At 39.3% G+C, this 14,972-nt stretch overlaps 1 protein-coding gene across 1 annotated transcript in view; it reads left to right on the top strand.

The window, feature by feature from the left end:
- COL25A1 (collagen type XXV alpha 1 chain) overlaps positions 1-14,972 on the top strand; it is a gene marked incomplete at its 5' end in the record, with an annotated part of 779,688 nt that overhangs the window by 727,026 nt on the left and 37,690 nt on the right. Inside the window, 9 exons of the mRNA XM_019521958.1 lie at positions 1,944-1,988; positions 3,021-3,098; positions 5,800-5,823; positions 7,340-7,384; positions 9,645-9,689; positions 9,942-10,022; positions 11,051-11,113; positions 13,308-13,358; positions 13,738-13,764. Of these exons, the coding sequence (XP_019377503.1) occupies positions 1,944-1,988; positions 3,021-3,098; positions 5,800-5,823; positions 7,340-7,384; positions 9,645-9,689; positions 9,942-10,022; positions 11,051-11,113; positions 13,308-13,358; positions 13,738-13,764 (459 nt within the window). The remainder of the gene's footprint in view (positions 1-1,943; positions 1,989-3,020; positions 3,099-5,799; positions 5,824-7,339; positions 7,385-9,644; positions 9,690-9,941; positions 10,023-11,050; positions 11,114-13,307; positions 13,359-13,737; positions 13,765-14,972) is intronic.

Raw genomic sequence — 14,972 nt, 5'->3', positions numbered from 1 at the left:
GCAGGGGAAATGAAGGTCAGGCCTGGGCTCTGGGAAGCAGTGGGGAGCTGTCCCAGAGCTGAGGGGAGCTCCCACATTCGTGGAGGTTGGGATCACAGGTTGACTCAGTGGCTCTGGCTTGGGGTGATGCCCCGTGGCCAACCAGCAGCAGCACCCTGAGCTCTCCCCTCACTTTGCTTGCTGGGGAGCGCTCTGTCCCTGGTCCCGGTGTTGCTCAACTCCTGGCTCCTCCCAGGCATGGGAAGAGAACAGGAGCCAACTGTGGCATGCACTGCACAGGCAGTGGCAGGGCTGAGGAGGCAGGGAAGCTCTCTGTCCCCAGCCTGGTGTTGCAAGGACTGAGAGCTTCCCCATATCAGCACTGCTCTGGGAGAAACCGGGAGCTGAGCAGTGCTGGGACCAGGGATAGAAAACTCCCCTCAGCAAGCAAAGCAAGCTCAAGATAGTGGAAGCCCAGTGGCTAAATTCAGTGTGTGCAGAATTAAGTCTTTGTATGCTTTCCACTTATAGGTTCTGAGTATTGGCTAAGGGGGCTCCTTGGAAGTGTGAAGGGCAAGAGGTTGATAAAGGAATTAACTCACCAAAGATGCACAAAGAGAAGAGAGCTTCCTGAAGAGCATTAGGGAGTGCTTTGAAACTTACGGTGCTAGAGAGAGATTGGAACTGGACTTACTATCGATGGTTGCCTACAATAGTAGGGCCTGGACTTGCTCCAAGTGGTCCCATGTTCCTATGAAAACACAATCTGTTTCTCTGACCTACATCGTTGTGGGATCTCATCACCTCCCATGTAGTCTAGCATATATATCCCAGTGCAGAAGCATGACAAGTATTATCTTTATTTTTCTTTTACAGAAAGGAAACAGAGTCACAGATTTTCAAGAGGATTAAGGAGCCTCAGTATTTTTGAAATTTTGGCTCAGAGCAGTTAATTGACTTGCCTAAATCACACAAGAAATCTGTGGCAGAGCCGAGAACTGAACTCAGATTTTTGAGTCACATGACAGTGACTTGGTCTCAAATTTTAGTCCCTGTCAACAGGGCCAGATGGAAGCATCACTATGATCTCCTTCTACTATGGCTCACTTTTGCCCTATAATGCTAGTCAGTAAATAATCTTTGATCTGACCTGTGTCCCAAGAACCAAGATAGGTCAAAACAGTAGCAGAAATAGCAGAATGTAATTAAATATACTGACATGACCAAATGCAAAAGAGCTGTGAAAGTGGCTGTGAATTGGATTTAAGTTTCTGGCATAAAGTTTCCTCTTGTTAATGATAGCTAGGAGGAAAAAGATTAGAGCCAGATGAAAAATATTTTGATCCCACCTGAGATACTGTGGCAAAGGAATCATCGAGTGTTGACAATAAAGTAATGTTTGTAAAGGAGGCAGTGACTCATAGGAAGCTCTGAAGCTTCAGTGGGAATAATGATCCCAGAAAGAAATGCATGTGCAGTTTGGAAAATCCTTTGGCAGCAGCTTTGTAGCCAGACTGCCAAATGACTTACTCTTACGATTTTTCTTAAAACTTTTGATAATGCGGAACATGCAATTTCCATAATATTAAGAATAGAGAAGTTGTTTAAATCACCTAATTTGCAGTCTGCCTTTTATTTGATTGTTCATTTCTAAGCCAACCCAATAATGGAGTGCATTGGAAATGGTTCACCCAGCTAAAGTCAGCTCTCATACACAATCACATTAGTCTTGTCATTGCATTGACTTCAAAGGAGTTATACCTGTGCAATAAAGACTTATACTCTACTACTGAAATGTCAAGGATTTTTAAATCATATTTTGTCTTAAAATTAAATATTTTTAATTTCCTTTTAAATATGGCTGAGTTTTAATAGAGAGAGGGAAAAAATGTGAACTACCAACACCAAAACAGTATCTGACAAGTTGTTTGTCTCTCTTGTTTACAAATATCACTTTTACATAGGGTGACACTGGTGACAAAGGTGATACAGGTGCACTAGGTCCAAGGGTAAGTACATTAAATTTTAAGTTGTGCGGCAGTTCTTGTTAAACTTGGTTGTGGGTAAAGTTGGGCAATGAAGAGTGTTGCTATCATGAGTTCTGTATTGATAGGGAAAAGTATGTTATCATATAGTAGATTAATCTAATTGTCTGTGGTACTTTTTGGCGAATGCCTGCTCTGCATTGGCAAAACACTGATTTTCAGCTGAAGTTTAAAGTGATGGTCTGGATCTAATGTAAAAAATGCTGTGTTCTCATCAATTTGAAAAATCACTTTGGTCCTCAAACTTCCTTTTATTAGGAAGATCGGGAATGTTGGGTTGTGAGATCTTGAGGCACTAAATCAAAAAGGCAGTCTGTTTTTCTTCTGTGAGAGTGAGGCTGGTGTATCACTCCATGGTTTTATATAGTGATGTTACCCAGAACAATTCACTGTGTTATAATTTCCTCACTTATATTTATCTTTTTTGTTTAAAATGTTTTTCCTCTTATACAGCCCCTGATTTTACATTAATTTTGCAACCTGTAATTTTTTGAAAAGTCTACACAATTATAAAATACAATGCAGCAAAATCAAAAGAACAGGAACAAATGTGAATGAACCATGTGGGTATCAGAAAACAATCCTCTCAACACTAAATCTGGGAAAATCATGAAGAAAAACCTGCTTGCAATAATTTTGTTTAGATGAAGGTTTTTGCTAGCACCAGCTCAACTGTATTGTGAAAAGGGATCAATATTTCTTTTAATTGATCAAGTGAATTTCACTCCTTTGAAAATCCTTCTAATGATAATGGAAAATATAAGAAACTTTGCAAGTTATGGTCCTGAAAAAAAAAAGACACCAGTCAGACCTAAAATTAGTTTCTGGATATCATTTCTATACTAGGTCAATCCAAAACTTGAATTTTAACATGCTAAAGCTCTGAGGATTAGGGAGCGCTTTTAAACTAAAGATAGATTCAACCAGAATGGAACCATCAGTTATTGTGAGTTGTGGCACTTGATTCAAATGCAGTGTTTGGGGAATGTATTACAGGGCCCACCTGGACAAAAGGGTGATCAAGGTGCAACAGAGATCATTGACTATAATGGCAACATCCATGAAGCTCTGCAGGTATGTTAGCATGAAGAAGCTCAAATGTCTCAAGGCAGCTCGTGCATAATTATATTTCTCTTTTGTATAGGATAGAAAATCAAAGGTTTGCTGGGCCTATTAATCAAGAGTGTCCTTCTGGGCTTAGAAGCTAGATGCGCTGTTTGGAGTTAGACAAAGAGGTTCCTTGATACAATTTAGCTGAGTGAATTAACTCCACATCCCCAGGACTGTGCTGACATCATCTGATGAGGATAGAACTGATCCATAGCTGGCCCCAGTGCTATTAGTGCTGAATTCATCTAATAAACCACTTATGTAGGGCCCACGGAAGTGTCTGCTTTTCAATTTAAGTAGTATAATAATAAGGTTTTTCTCTTTGTATTTTTTTCTCTTCTTCCTCACCCTACAAAATGCAAAGAGCAGAATATTTGAGATTTAGAAACCATGTGACTAGAATCCATTAGCAGACTGTGGATTCAACCAGCAACTTGAATATGTTAAATAGACTTAAAGATTCACCTTCTTATTTATTGAGCTCCAGAAAATTAATGTCTAATAGTTTTCTGGAAATGGGGGATGAGGAGGACTGTGGAAAATGTAAGTACATGTTCATATGAAAGCAAAATGCCTAGGTGATTCTCAAGCTGATGTGATGAGAGCAGTGGCATTAGGATCACTCTGACTTATATCTTCATCTGCACTTGGACCCAGATTCTGGCCTGTCCAGCCCCACTGAACTGCATAGGTTTACATATGTATGACTCATGTCAGAATCAAGTTCACTATGTGTGTTCATGCTCTTACTGAAGTCATTCAGATTTCTTTTCTCTGAATTCACTGGATTCATTGAATTCACTGGATCATAAGATCCAGCCCCATGTTAGTAATTTATTTCTTCCCCCAGAAAAATAAAAACTAGTAAATCCCACCCTTTTGAATATAACTTAAAACCACATATTTTATCATTAAGAACAAGCTCATTGAACAAGCTGGTTTAGGATGATTTATTGTAAATAATGTCATCAGTATCTGATCAGGAGACAGAACAGTTGATAGCAGTGAGGCTACTTCTGTAAGGATTGTATAAATAAGATGATACAGGATCTGTCAGGTTGCACTATTCTTGGCAGCTACCTGCCCAGTCCTGTGAGACAGCAGGTACCTATTCTCAAATTTCCTTGTGCCAAATTCTTAGAGGTTCTGGGACTAGCAACTGCCATTGAGTCTAATGGGAATTTTCTGTATTGAGCATCTACTCAGCATTGTCTCAGGATTTGACCGAATGATTTAAGTAGAAGTTGACTGAGTTCACAGGATCTAGGTTGTCTGGCTGCATTCTTGTAGACTTTGGTAATAAATCATCAAGAAGTCCAGAAGGCCCAGAACAATTTACAATTGCTTTAGTTCATGCCTCCTGCAACATTTCATGTGTCAGTGGAGAATAAGACATCATAGTCCATAAGAACTGAAATTTCCTTCACAGTTCCAGCAAGAGCCCTGCTGAGTTTGTGGAGCTTTGACTTAGAGGACCAGAAACAAACTGTGTAACTGAACCTCTCCTCAGATCTGTTTCTATAATCCTCACAAAGTCAAAGACAGTAGCTGGAAGTAGTTTTTCCTTTGTAGCTCATGTAGATTCAGACGCCTTAAGTATTGAATATGTAATATACTGATGAAAATGAACACTTCAGTGTGCATATATCAGCTCTATATTATTATGTTTGGTTTAATTATATTATTAATTTTAGATAAGGTTCAAGTTTTGAGCAGTGTCGACTGTGCAGTTCTTTATAAAATTGCAGGTGTCAAAAAGAATCTCATTTTGAGATGAAAACATTAGGTTTAGGAATATCTTTGGTATAACATAGGCACACAGTGAAAAGAATTTTAAAGATGAAATACCATATGGCCTGTCTGTGCTAGTATTCCCATTTCACATGGGGAAATCTGTGTTGATAAAACAAGCAGTATTTGGGTCTTACAGTGTTCAAAAGACTCAACCAAGTAATGTCTAATTGCCTCCAGCTATTTTTACTACTTGTTGCCTGTACTATCTGGACAGAGTAAAAATCACTGATCGAGCTATTTTGTGTTCTCTATTACAAAAACATTGTTTTGCCTGTTTCCAAATGGTTTAAATGGAGCTGAAATTAACATGGCTGATATAGTAGATCAGCAACTTCAAATTTAGCACTATCATTTTATAATGCCTTGGTTTATGTACTGGTATCACCACTAGTATCACAGCTCTGAGAACTGTAATTATGAATTAACCACTGATGCAAAACCAGGATTTAAATTGTGCCAGAGTGACAACTCTTAATTTTTTTTAATTAAGTCCTCAGCAGAATGAAACCATTGCAGATTAACATATAGGTATACCGAAGTCAAAATCCCCCCCCACAAACACCCCAAATTCTGCTATTGTTAAAGTACATCAACTTTGACCCTGATAACTTGATGACAAGATCCAGCTGTCTTTATCTGTATAAAATCCCAAATCAATGGGAGTAAAGCATGTGGACAGGAGAGCAGGATTGGCAGCTCATGAATCATTATATTTATGAAAAGGTCATGAGAAGTGTTATTTGAACTTTAGCTCAAGACACATGATCTCATAGATACAGCACAAATTAATAATAGTTCATTACTAAATAAGTGCAATATTCAATGTTGACTTCTGGTAACAATGTCTTTTGTTAATACATTTTGCCAACAGAGGATTACTACTCTAACTGTCACGGTAATTTCTACTGCATGACTTACTGTGCTTTGTAGCTGTTTTTTTGTGTAGTAGCATGTTCATAATTCTGCCAATTTAAGATGTGTCTTCATTCATCCGATATTGACCTTGTACATTATGACATATGTCTCTTCACTAAATTTTTCCTTATTGTTCAGCCCCATTCAACAATAGGCCTGATTCTGCTGCTCTTGAATTAATGAAAAAAATAACATTGATTTTAAAAGGACACAAACTGGGCACATACAGCTCCTAGTATATCTGTCAATATCCATCAAGGGCCAGATGCCTGGTGCTAGATTTACTCTGTGCTTAAATCTCTCATTAATTTAAATGAGAGTTTTGCCTGCACATGAAGGACAGGATTGAACTCTGGATAGCATATTTTTTTTTAATCAGCCTTATTTTTCAGGAAAGACATTCTATTAAATCAGATCAGGTAGAAACTCCTCTTGAGTTATCTTCCTGGGTGTATTTTTTTCCTTTCAAAGGTACTCCAATTTAGATAAACAGCTATATATTAGATGAGGATTTAGTGGTTTCAGTTATGGGTTTCTCCTGCCCCACTCATCAGATACATTTAAAAGACATTTTAATTTCAAATACTAAAATTTTTCCTGCAGCTCAGATCCTGCAGAATCATCCATATCCCCCAAGGAGGTGTTCAGAATTAAGCAGAATCAGTCTCCCTCTCCCTCTCCCCTGCCCCCCAGCTAAAGATTTGATCAAATTAAAAACTGCATTTTCCCACATACCACATGTCCACAAATAAGACATGCTTCTTGTTCTGAGAAGACAGAATTAAGAGAAGAAAAAAGATGTTTCCAGTCATGGCCACGTGGAACAGGCACAGAGCCTAATCTTCAGCAGTTGGCAGCAGTTTTTGGCTGGTCAGCCAAACCTACTTTGCAGTAGTGGCTGCAAAAGGGTTAAAACTGTAACTGCTGCTGAAGACCAGACTCTGCCCCTCCCTCCATACAGCTGCCTGGTGGTGAGAGATGGAAGAGAAGCAGCAGACATTTTATAGCCTCTCCAATTTTGGAGGACTTATGTTTGGGGCAGATGTGCATGTGGTATGCAAGTAATTATGGTAGTTGTATTCCACTTTTGTTAAAATGTTTGTCTCTCCCATTCTATTAGTCCTGTTTTTGCCATCTTTGCAGACACTATTACAGTATCTATAGGTTTTTGTTTGTAATGCACCCCGACTGTGTACCATTCAGAACAGTAAACAATCTTAAATGCTACCTCTGCTGAAGTAGCAAGGCAAAAGGATACAAGTTAAATGTTTAATGTCATTGTAACAGAGGCTTGTGTGTGGTGACACTGTCTGTTGAGAGTTGTCATAAATTAACACCCTGCTTATAGTTGGTGTTGGGTCTTCCATGTGTTAGTATTATTTTCTTAGAAAAATAGGTTGTGTTTATTAACAGGGGTGAAGTTCGCACTTGTGTGTAAATGATAGTCTTCAAGAACTTAGTTCAAAAATAACAGACTGGTTTCATTCTGTCTCTAGGGTCCACCAGGGCCACCAGGACCTCAAGGACTACAAGGACTAAAGGTGATCTTTTCTATTTTACACATCCTCTGATAAATGTGAAGGCATTCTTGGTGTCCCTTTTTGCTTGCCCATATGGTTTATACATATGCCAGAGGCTGCATATACTCTATAGGACAGCATGTCTCCTTGAAATATTAAATGATGGGACATATTTCAGATTAGGCATGCTAACAGATTCAGCTGCAGAGGACAGGGGCCTGGCTTGGAAATTTCACCACCTAGTGACCTGGCCGCATGATCCCAGCCTCACCCACCTCTCCCACTCCTGAACACTGCTCCCTGCCTGCCTGAAGCCCCATAGTGGGTTTTCGTGAGTTGTTCCAGGGGAAAGGGGGGAGGCAGGGTGCTGACCTGGCCCGCGACAGCTCTTCAGAACTCCTTGTGTAGCCCTTGGGCCCAAATAATTGCCCATCCCTGCACTTCCCATGCAAAACTTACCAACAGTGGGATATATAAACTTCTGTTTTGGCTTGTTTGGCAGGCTGGGTAAGATCTCTTGCATGCTGGATGCAACCTATGGGCCATAGCTTGCCAGCCCCTGCTGTAACACACTAGACTGCTGCTCCAAAAAATGAACACCATATTCCAATCCCAGGATTTGCCATCAGAATTAAAAATGCACAGGCAGTTAGAAGACTGGCTACCACCATAGGCCAACTACCACCATTCTCAGCCACTGTTATGGCAGCTTCATATATGGCACTTGAGAGAACCAGCATTCATGCTGATTTGGCAGCGATATGCAGGGTTGGATGGATAGTGTTCTGCTTTTCCAGGGTATCCCCACAAAACAAGACTGAGTCTTCCTGGGTTGCTCAGTCAGAAATATTTTTCTTTCATATAAAATATTTCTAAGCATAGAACATTTATTAATTGCGAGTCAACATATTCTGATAGTTCCAATATATTCTGTACAATGACCTACAAATATAAGTGATGGGTTTCAAATATATGTTGATGTTCAAATATAAGTGCAAGCTTTACGAACTGCATGCAAAGCATTTTTCATGTGGAATCCTGTTTATGACATGTAAATCATACAGTTGTGCTTATGAAGTTTTTTTTAAACAAAAAACTGTGTGAAATAAGCAATGGATCTTTTTTTGCGCTCATGTTGAATATTAAGATAAGTGATAATTCTCATGGCCCTTTAAACTTATAATGTAGCATAATATAAGCTCTATCAAATCTGTTTTAAACAGCAGTAAATTACAGGTTCTTGTGAAAAACAAGTAGTTTGTCATTCAGCCCATCCTGGAAACAGTCATTTGTCTTAATTGTATGATTCATTGTGCCCCATGATATGGTAGGAAAAGGCATTCATTACTGTTTATCCAAAAATGGTTTTTAAATCTAAAGGTTTTTAACCAGATGCTGATATAGATATGAACCAATGTAGGAACTTGTAAGAAAGTAGTCTTTCTGTTGGTTACAAACTGACATGGGGCCCTCCTGATATGGGGCACAACCCCCAAGAAATTCTGCAACTTCCAGTTAGGGAAGCGTTGCAAAGCTTGAGGTGTATGAAGTTGCAGATGTTGCTCCCTGTTCTTTGGGTATTCTTTCTCCTCCTGGATTCACGAGATAAAGCAGAAGCGGGCTAGATAGAAAGGTCCAGCCTACTGCCATACAAATCAGCTTTTGCCTTAGGAATGGCATTCAGGAATCAGTGCGTAAGTCAGCATGTTTGTTATTGGCAGGCTCTTTCCTGCCCAGACAGCCAAATGAGAGGCAAACATAAACAGAAAAATTAAAGTTTCTTTGTGGTCCATACTTTTTCACCCAGGCTGTTAGCACCATTCTTGAATATCCTAAGCTTTTGACCAGGGTCCTGAATATGTGCTCGTTGAAGTTATTTGCAAAGGTCCGATTGACTTTAAAGGTGCAGGATCAATGTTCTGCACAGTGGCTGTTTTTTTGGTGAACTTTCCTTGTCGTATAGGTCAGTCAACTTGCAGACATTTGAAGCACTCTTCTGGTGTTCTAATGGGGCCAATTTTAGGCTTGATGTGTATAGACAAAGTAGCAAATACATTTCCACAAACATCTGCTAAGAGAATATTTCTCTTTCATGATCTCTATAAGGTCATATTTCAGTGGCTTTGGTATTTATTATGACGAATTACTTAATTTGTTGTCTGCATTTGATATGTAAGGCATGTTACTAGCCAGCCTAATTTTTTTTATTTAGCATGAAATATTCCCATCAGTAATTGGAGTATTTAGGAGCCATAACACAATTCCATAAAATGTTTTGCAGGGTGAACCAGGATCCCCAGGAATTCCAGGAGCTGATGGGGATCAGGTACTGAGTACATCACCTTGTGCCAGATCTAGTGAATCCTATTTGAGGAAACTATTACATTATACATGGGGTTGGAGGGTGAGAATCTATATAGAATGATAAAATAAGGAGTGCATTAATTCCTGTTAATAAAAACTCCAGGTGTTGGTGGTTTATCCTGTATACTAGGATAAAACAAAGGTCAAATTAAGGACTTCAGTGATTTGTCACTGTCGCACAAGACATTTGCCTGATAAAAATATGATGTTTCAGGGTCCAAAAGGCTCAAAGGGAGACATGGGTGAGCCTGGCATGTCAGGAGAAAAGGGTGGAATTGGACTGCCTGGCTTACCAGTAAGTATTAAAAATGATTTACCCTGAAAATCATTCATTTTTTCATAACTGGCAATTCTTAGCAGTGTCTGTAAATTGCAGAAATAGCATAAAACATTATAAATTGAAAATGTAAGGAGGCTATACCTGGTCTAGGCAAACCTATGACCACTAGATCAAAAATTATGTGTTAGAACTTTCCATTCTGGTTGTTGTCACAGAATCATAGAAAATCATAGAAAATTAGGGTTGAAAGGGACCTCAGAATGTCATCTCGTCCAACCCCTTCTCAAAGCAGGACCAACCCCAACTATATCAAGCCAAGACTTTGTCTACACAGGTCTTAAAAACCTTTAAGGATGGAGATACCACAGTCTCTCTGTTCCAGTGCTTTACTGTTCCTGGTGAGCGTTTTTCCTAATATCTAACCTAAACTTCCCTTGCTTCAGCTTGAGACCATTGCTCCTTGTTCTGTTATCTGCCACCACTAAGGACAGTCTAGCTCCATCCTTTCTTTAGCCACCCTTTAGGTAGTTGAAAAGAAAGATATTCTTGTATCAGAAACTTCTGTGGCTTCCTCACATATTCAAGGAAGTAGAGAACATACATCAACATTTATGGAAAATCTTGTATTTATACAGGGATTCATTATATGTATATACACATACACAAATGTACAAAAAATTTGCAAGCACACAAACGATGAAAGCGGTGCAAGAGAGAACATTTTGTAAATGTCATGCTGTCTGAACTATCTTTATTTTAGCCATATATACAACCATTACTTTTGTTAACTGTTTGGTAGCCTAACAGTTGATAGATATTGTCTTTTTTTTAAGTATATATTTATCAAATATTTTGTTGGGTTTGGAAGCCCTGCTTATGTAAAGAGGTACCATCCATTTTAAGTAGTACTATAGTTTTATGATTGCTTCATGAAAATTGTAAATAAAATATTTAAGCAAAACAATGTGCTTTTCTCTAGACTGAATTCCATTGTTATCAAGATTGAACATATTGTTAAATGCCACTTTGTGATGATTTTGTAGGGAGCCAATGGTATGAAAGGAGAAAAAGGAGATGTTGGTTTGCCGGGTCCTCAAGGTCCTTCTGTAAGTCTCCCCATGCTGTCACAGGACATATAGCAGTGGTTCTCCAACTTCCCATGTGAGAAACGCTTTGCACTACAGGAGAGTGGCATCCTTGGAAGGCCTTCCCCTTCAGCCTCACATTTCCTACTGTTTGGGTTTCAAAATGTTACACCCTGGACATGTCTACATGAGATGCTACATTGCCATAATGACATGCTATGGTGATGTAGTGTCGGCATGCCCAAACCATGATGCCACCACTATGGGGCCATTGCAATGAGCTCTCTCACTATAGCACATAGCTATGGCAATGTAGCTGCTAAAAATAACCATGTGCCACACTAAATGACGGTGCAGTAACAACTGCACGGTGGGGGCACATGTAGATGCACCCCCTGAGGACAACCAAAAAGAGCCATCTGGGATCCATTGGGTGATAGTATGAGTGTATTAAGGATTCTAGAAAACAGATCCGTTGTTTTCCAAAACTAGACTGGCACAATATGGTTAAAAACCTGCTAAAAATGTTGGTTCTGTTCCATATCCCGACATAATCCAGTGACAAAAGTTCCATTGAATAAATGTTTAGAAAGATAATACACAGAGATAAAATCGCTGGGAATTTCCAGTCTAAGCAATCTATCTTTAGGCCTTGTACAGTGAGTATCTCAAAGACACCCGCAGAGCAGATTTTCATTTGGCTATCAGGGTGAAGACAAGAATGACATAGGACCCAATCCAAACCCCTCTGAAGTCAAGAGAAACATCCCACTGATACTGTTGGGCATTATGTCAGGTGCTGTAAAGGCTTGAGCCCTTTTAAATATCTTGCAAATATTTCTGCATGTGTGTAACTTCACTGGCATGAATAGACCCATGGAAGTTAATGAGATTACTCACATGAGTAAGCATAAACACATGTACAAGTTTTTGCAGATCTGGGCTTTTATATGCTTCAAAGCACTTTAAGAACACAAATTAAATCTTACAACAAAGAATGTGATGGAAAGAAGTACCATTATAGGTCATGGAGCTGAGGCATTTTGGCCACAGTGACAGGCTAAAGAGATTGGACAAGAATTTGAGAATCGCTGGCTTTCTGTTCTCCTTTCATCTCTCACTGCAGAGCGTAAGTTTAGACCTAGAGGGAAAATCAATCACTTTGTGTGTAGAGCGCAAGAATCACAGAGCACACTTTTCTGCCCCCCTTAGCAGTGCTGTTGTAACCAGCTCATCCCCTTGGGAATGCAGTCATGACAATCACTCTCCTTTTCTTATTGGAGATGATTCCCACAGCTCCTACCCCGTCCTTTTTTCCAGCTGTGTGTTTTAAAACTCCACCTGAACACTGTATGTTCCCTGGAGATAGGACTTAAGTAGACTGGTTCAGCAGCCCTGCTGGTGTTCTCAGAACTCTCCCTCCCACCCCAGTGGACTGAGCCCCATGTGAGAAATGCTATTAAATGGTGTGAATCTCATCATGGAATTGCCCTTTCTGGATTTGGTGGGATAAGTAAACCAGCATATAATGAGTACATGCTGAAAGCAGAATAACTTGATTACCTGTTTTAGTGATTTCAGCATGAGGATTAAGCTGCAAGCGATTCTTGGGCTAAATCAAATAAGAGGGTAATTTTGGGTGGTGCCAAGACCTGAGAGAAATTTGCTTAGTATTTTTTCCATTGATCAGGACTGACGCAGAACCCAGAAAAGACATTATATCATCTATTCCTGTAAAAAAAAATCTAGTGCAACAACAGCCAAGCGACATATGCCAAGAAAGAGAAGGTCCAAGCTTTGCTATTCAGTAATGATTTAAAGATATTTTTACTGGATAATGCTGTCTGATTGCTAGAGTGTAAGGTTGGAAACCAGAAGACCTGAATTCTGTTTCCAGTTGTTAATATGGCTTGGGACAAGTTGCTTCTTCCCTCTTTGATTCTTCTTTGATTTCTTGAGAATAATACCCACTCTGAGAGCCTTGGGGCAGATGCCATAGATGCATGTAGAGTTATGTAACTATTTTCTAAGGGCTCTTCCAAACTGACAGATTTCTAAGCATGGGATAGCAGCTTCAGTGCTCTGCAGTGTTCTTCCATCTGAATGGTAACAAAACTGTTAGCAGTGCACCAGAGAGCAGGGTCATTATGACTGTTGGTATTTTCAAGGGAGCTTCCTGCCTCCATCCTCTTAACAACGTTGTTTTTATATGTAGATCATAGGACCACCTGGATCACCAGGTCCACATGGTCCACCAGGCCCTATGGTAAGCTTCTTTTTTCACTCCTACCTCCCAGTTGTAACACTTGCCTAATGAAAGTGATGTGAAGTAATGTGACTATCAGAGATGATCCCAAATCACGGATTTTGGATCTGGATTGGGATCCTAATCCAGGCTTGCCTCAAATTCTTGGGAAGTGGAGAAACTGACTGTGTTTACAAATCTAAGTGGTCAACACTGTAACTACCAATTTTATTTTATTCCCTCACCAGATGCTTAGAGTTGCTCTTACATTTATTTGTGCCTGCAATTTACTTTTTGAGGACAAAAACGCAGGTGTAAATTTTACCTAGAAGAAGCAACTGACTCTTCTGCACATGTATACTTTACTTTCTTCATTAAAAGATGAAATCTTTATTTTCAGGGACCCCATGGACTGCCTGGCCCAAAGGTAAATTAATAGTTTGCTTGTATCCTTTACATCTGTAATTTTTCATGCTGTGTTCCGTGTTAATAGCAATGAAGCATGCAACCACATTTTTGTTTTATGTCTCGTTTATTTGTTAAATAATTCTGATATTTTTAAACCTTAAAGCTGATGTTTAAAAAGAATCAAAGAGTATTTCTAAAAGTTAATGCTATGCAGTCATTTACTATTTGTGTTTCACCTAAGCGTACACTCAGTTTTTATACTGATAAATATATCTAGTGTCCTATTTGTGGGTGAGAGCTTCATGCTACTCCAATTATACAGTTGCATTTACTTTACATTGCACTTTAGAACACAAAGGATGAGTGTGTTGTACACTGAGGAAGTGAAGTCAAGTAAGCTCATTTGCAGATATTTCTTTCTTCTTCCCCTGTGCTCACTCTCACCTCTTACTTCTAGTACAAGTTCCCTTTTGCCTTCCGCCTAGTTCTCACAAGCCAGTTCCCTCTCACTCTGCTCTAGTTTCATTTGTTGCCGTCTCCCCTCCTATCTTATACATGTTCCTATCGGAAGTCCCACTGCAGCCCAAAGGCCATCTCAGCCTTGCTGAAAATAGTCCCTCATCACTGGCATAGAGTGCACACACTGCCCCCTGCAAAATTCCTAAGGAATAAGTTGTTTGGATGGCTTTGGAGGGATTAACATTGTTTTCATCTATTTTAATGTTTTAGTTAATAAATGATCATTGCAAATTCAACATGACACTGTAGGAATAATAAAGCAGCATTTCCACATTAATATTCAACTTTTAAGAAGAACAAACTGTAGATTTTTAAAAATTCTTTGAATGAGAAACAATGAAGAAATATCTGTAGAAATACTCATTTTTAAGCATTTTGAGCCCTAATTTAACTATATCATCCATACTTTGGCATTGGGTATTTGAATGATAAATAATTATATAAAATTGTTTCCATCTTATCAGTAGACTTGCCTTGTATCAGCATTTTAGCTAGAGAGTTAGGCAGGATTACTCAGCCTGTTCCAAAAGAACAGGGTTTTTGTGGCTACTGCTCTGAAAATGATATAGATTTGAATAGAGGAGGAATACAAAAATTATTTAGGTATAGGACACAGAAGGTATTTGAAACCAATCGAACAAATTATATTTGGGATATTGTCAATGTAGATGAAGCGGTTGGGGGGGGGGGGGGGGGGGGGGGCCGGGG

The sequence above is a fragment of the Gavialis gangeticus genome, unplaced genomic scaffold (assembly GCF_001723915.1).
Source record: "Gavialis gangeticus isolate Ggan-Ray unplaced genomic scaffold, GavGan_comp1, whole genome shotgun sequence".
NCBI classification, from domain to species: Eukaryota; Metazoa; Chordata; order Crocodylia; family Gavialidae; genus Gavialis; species Gavialis gangeticus.
Note: the sequence above shows the minus strand (reverse complement) of the source record. Positions and strands in the feature narration are given on the sequence as shown.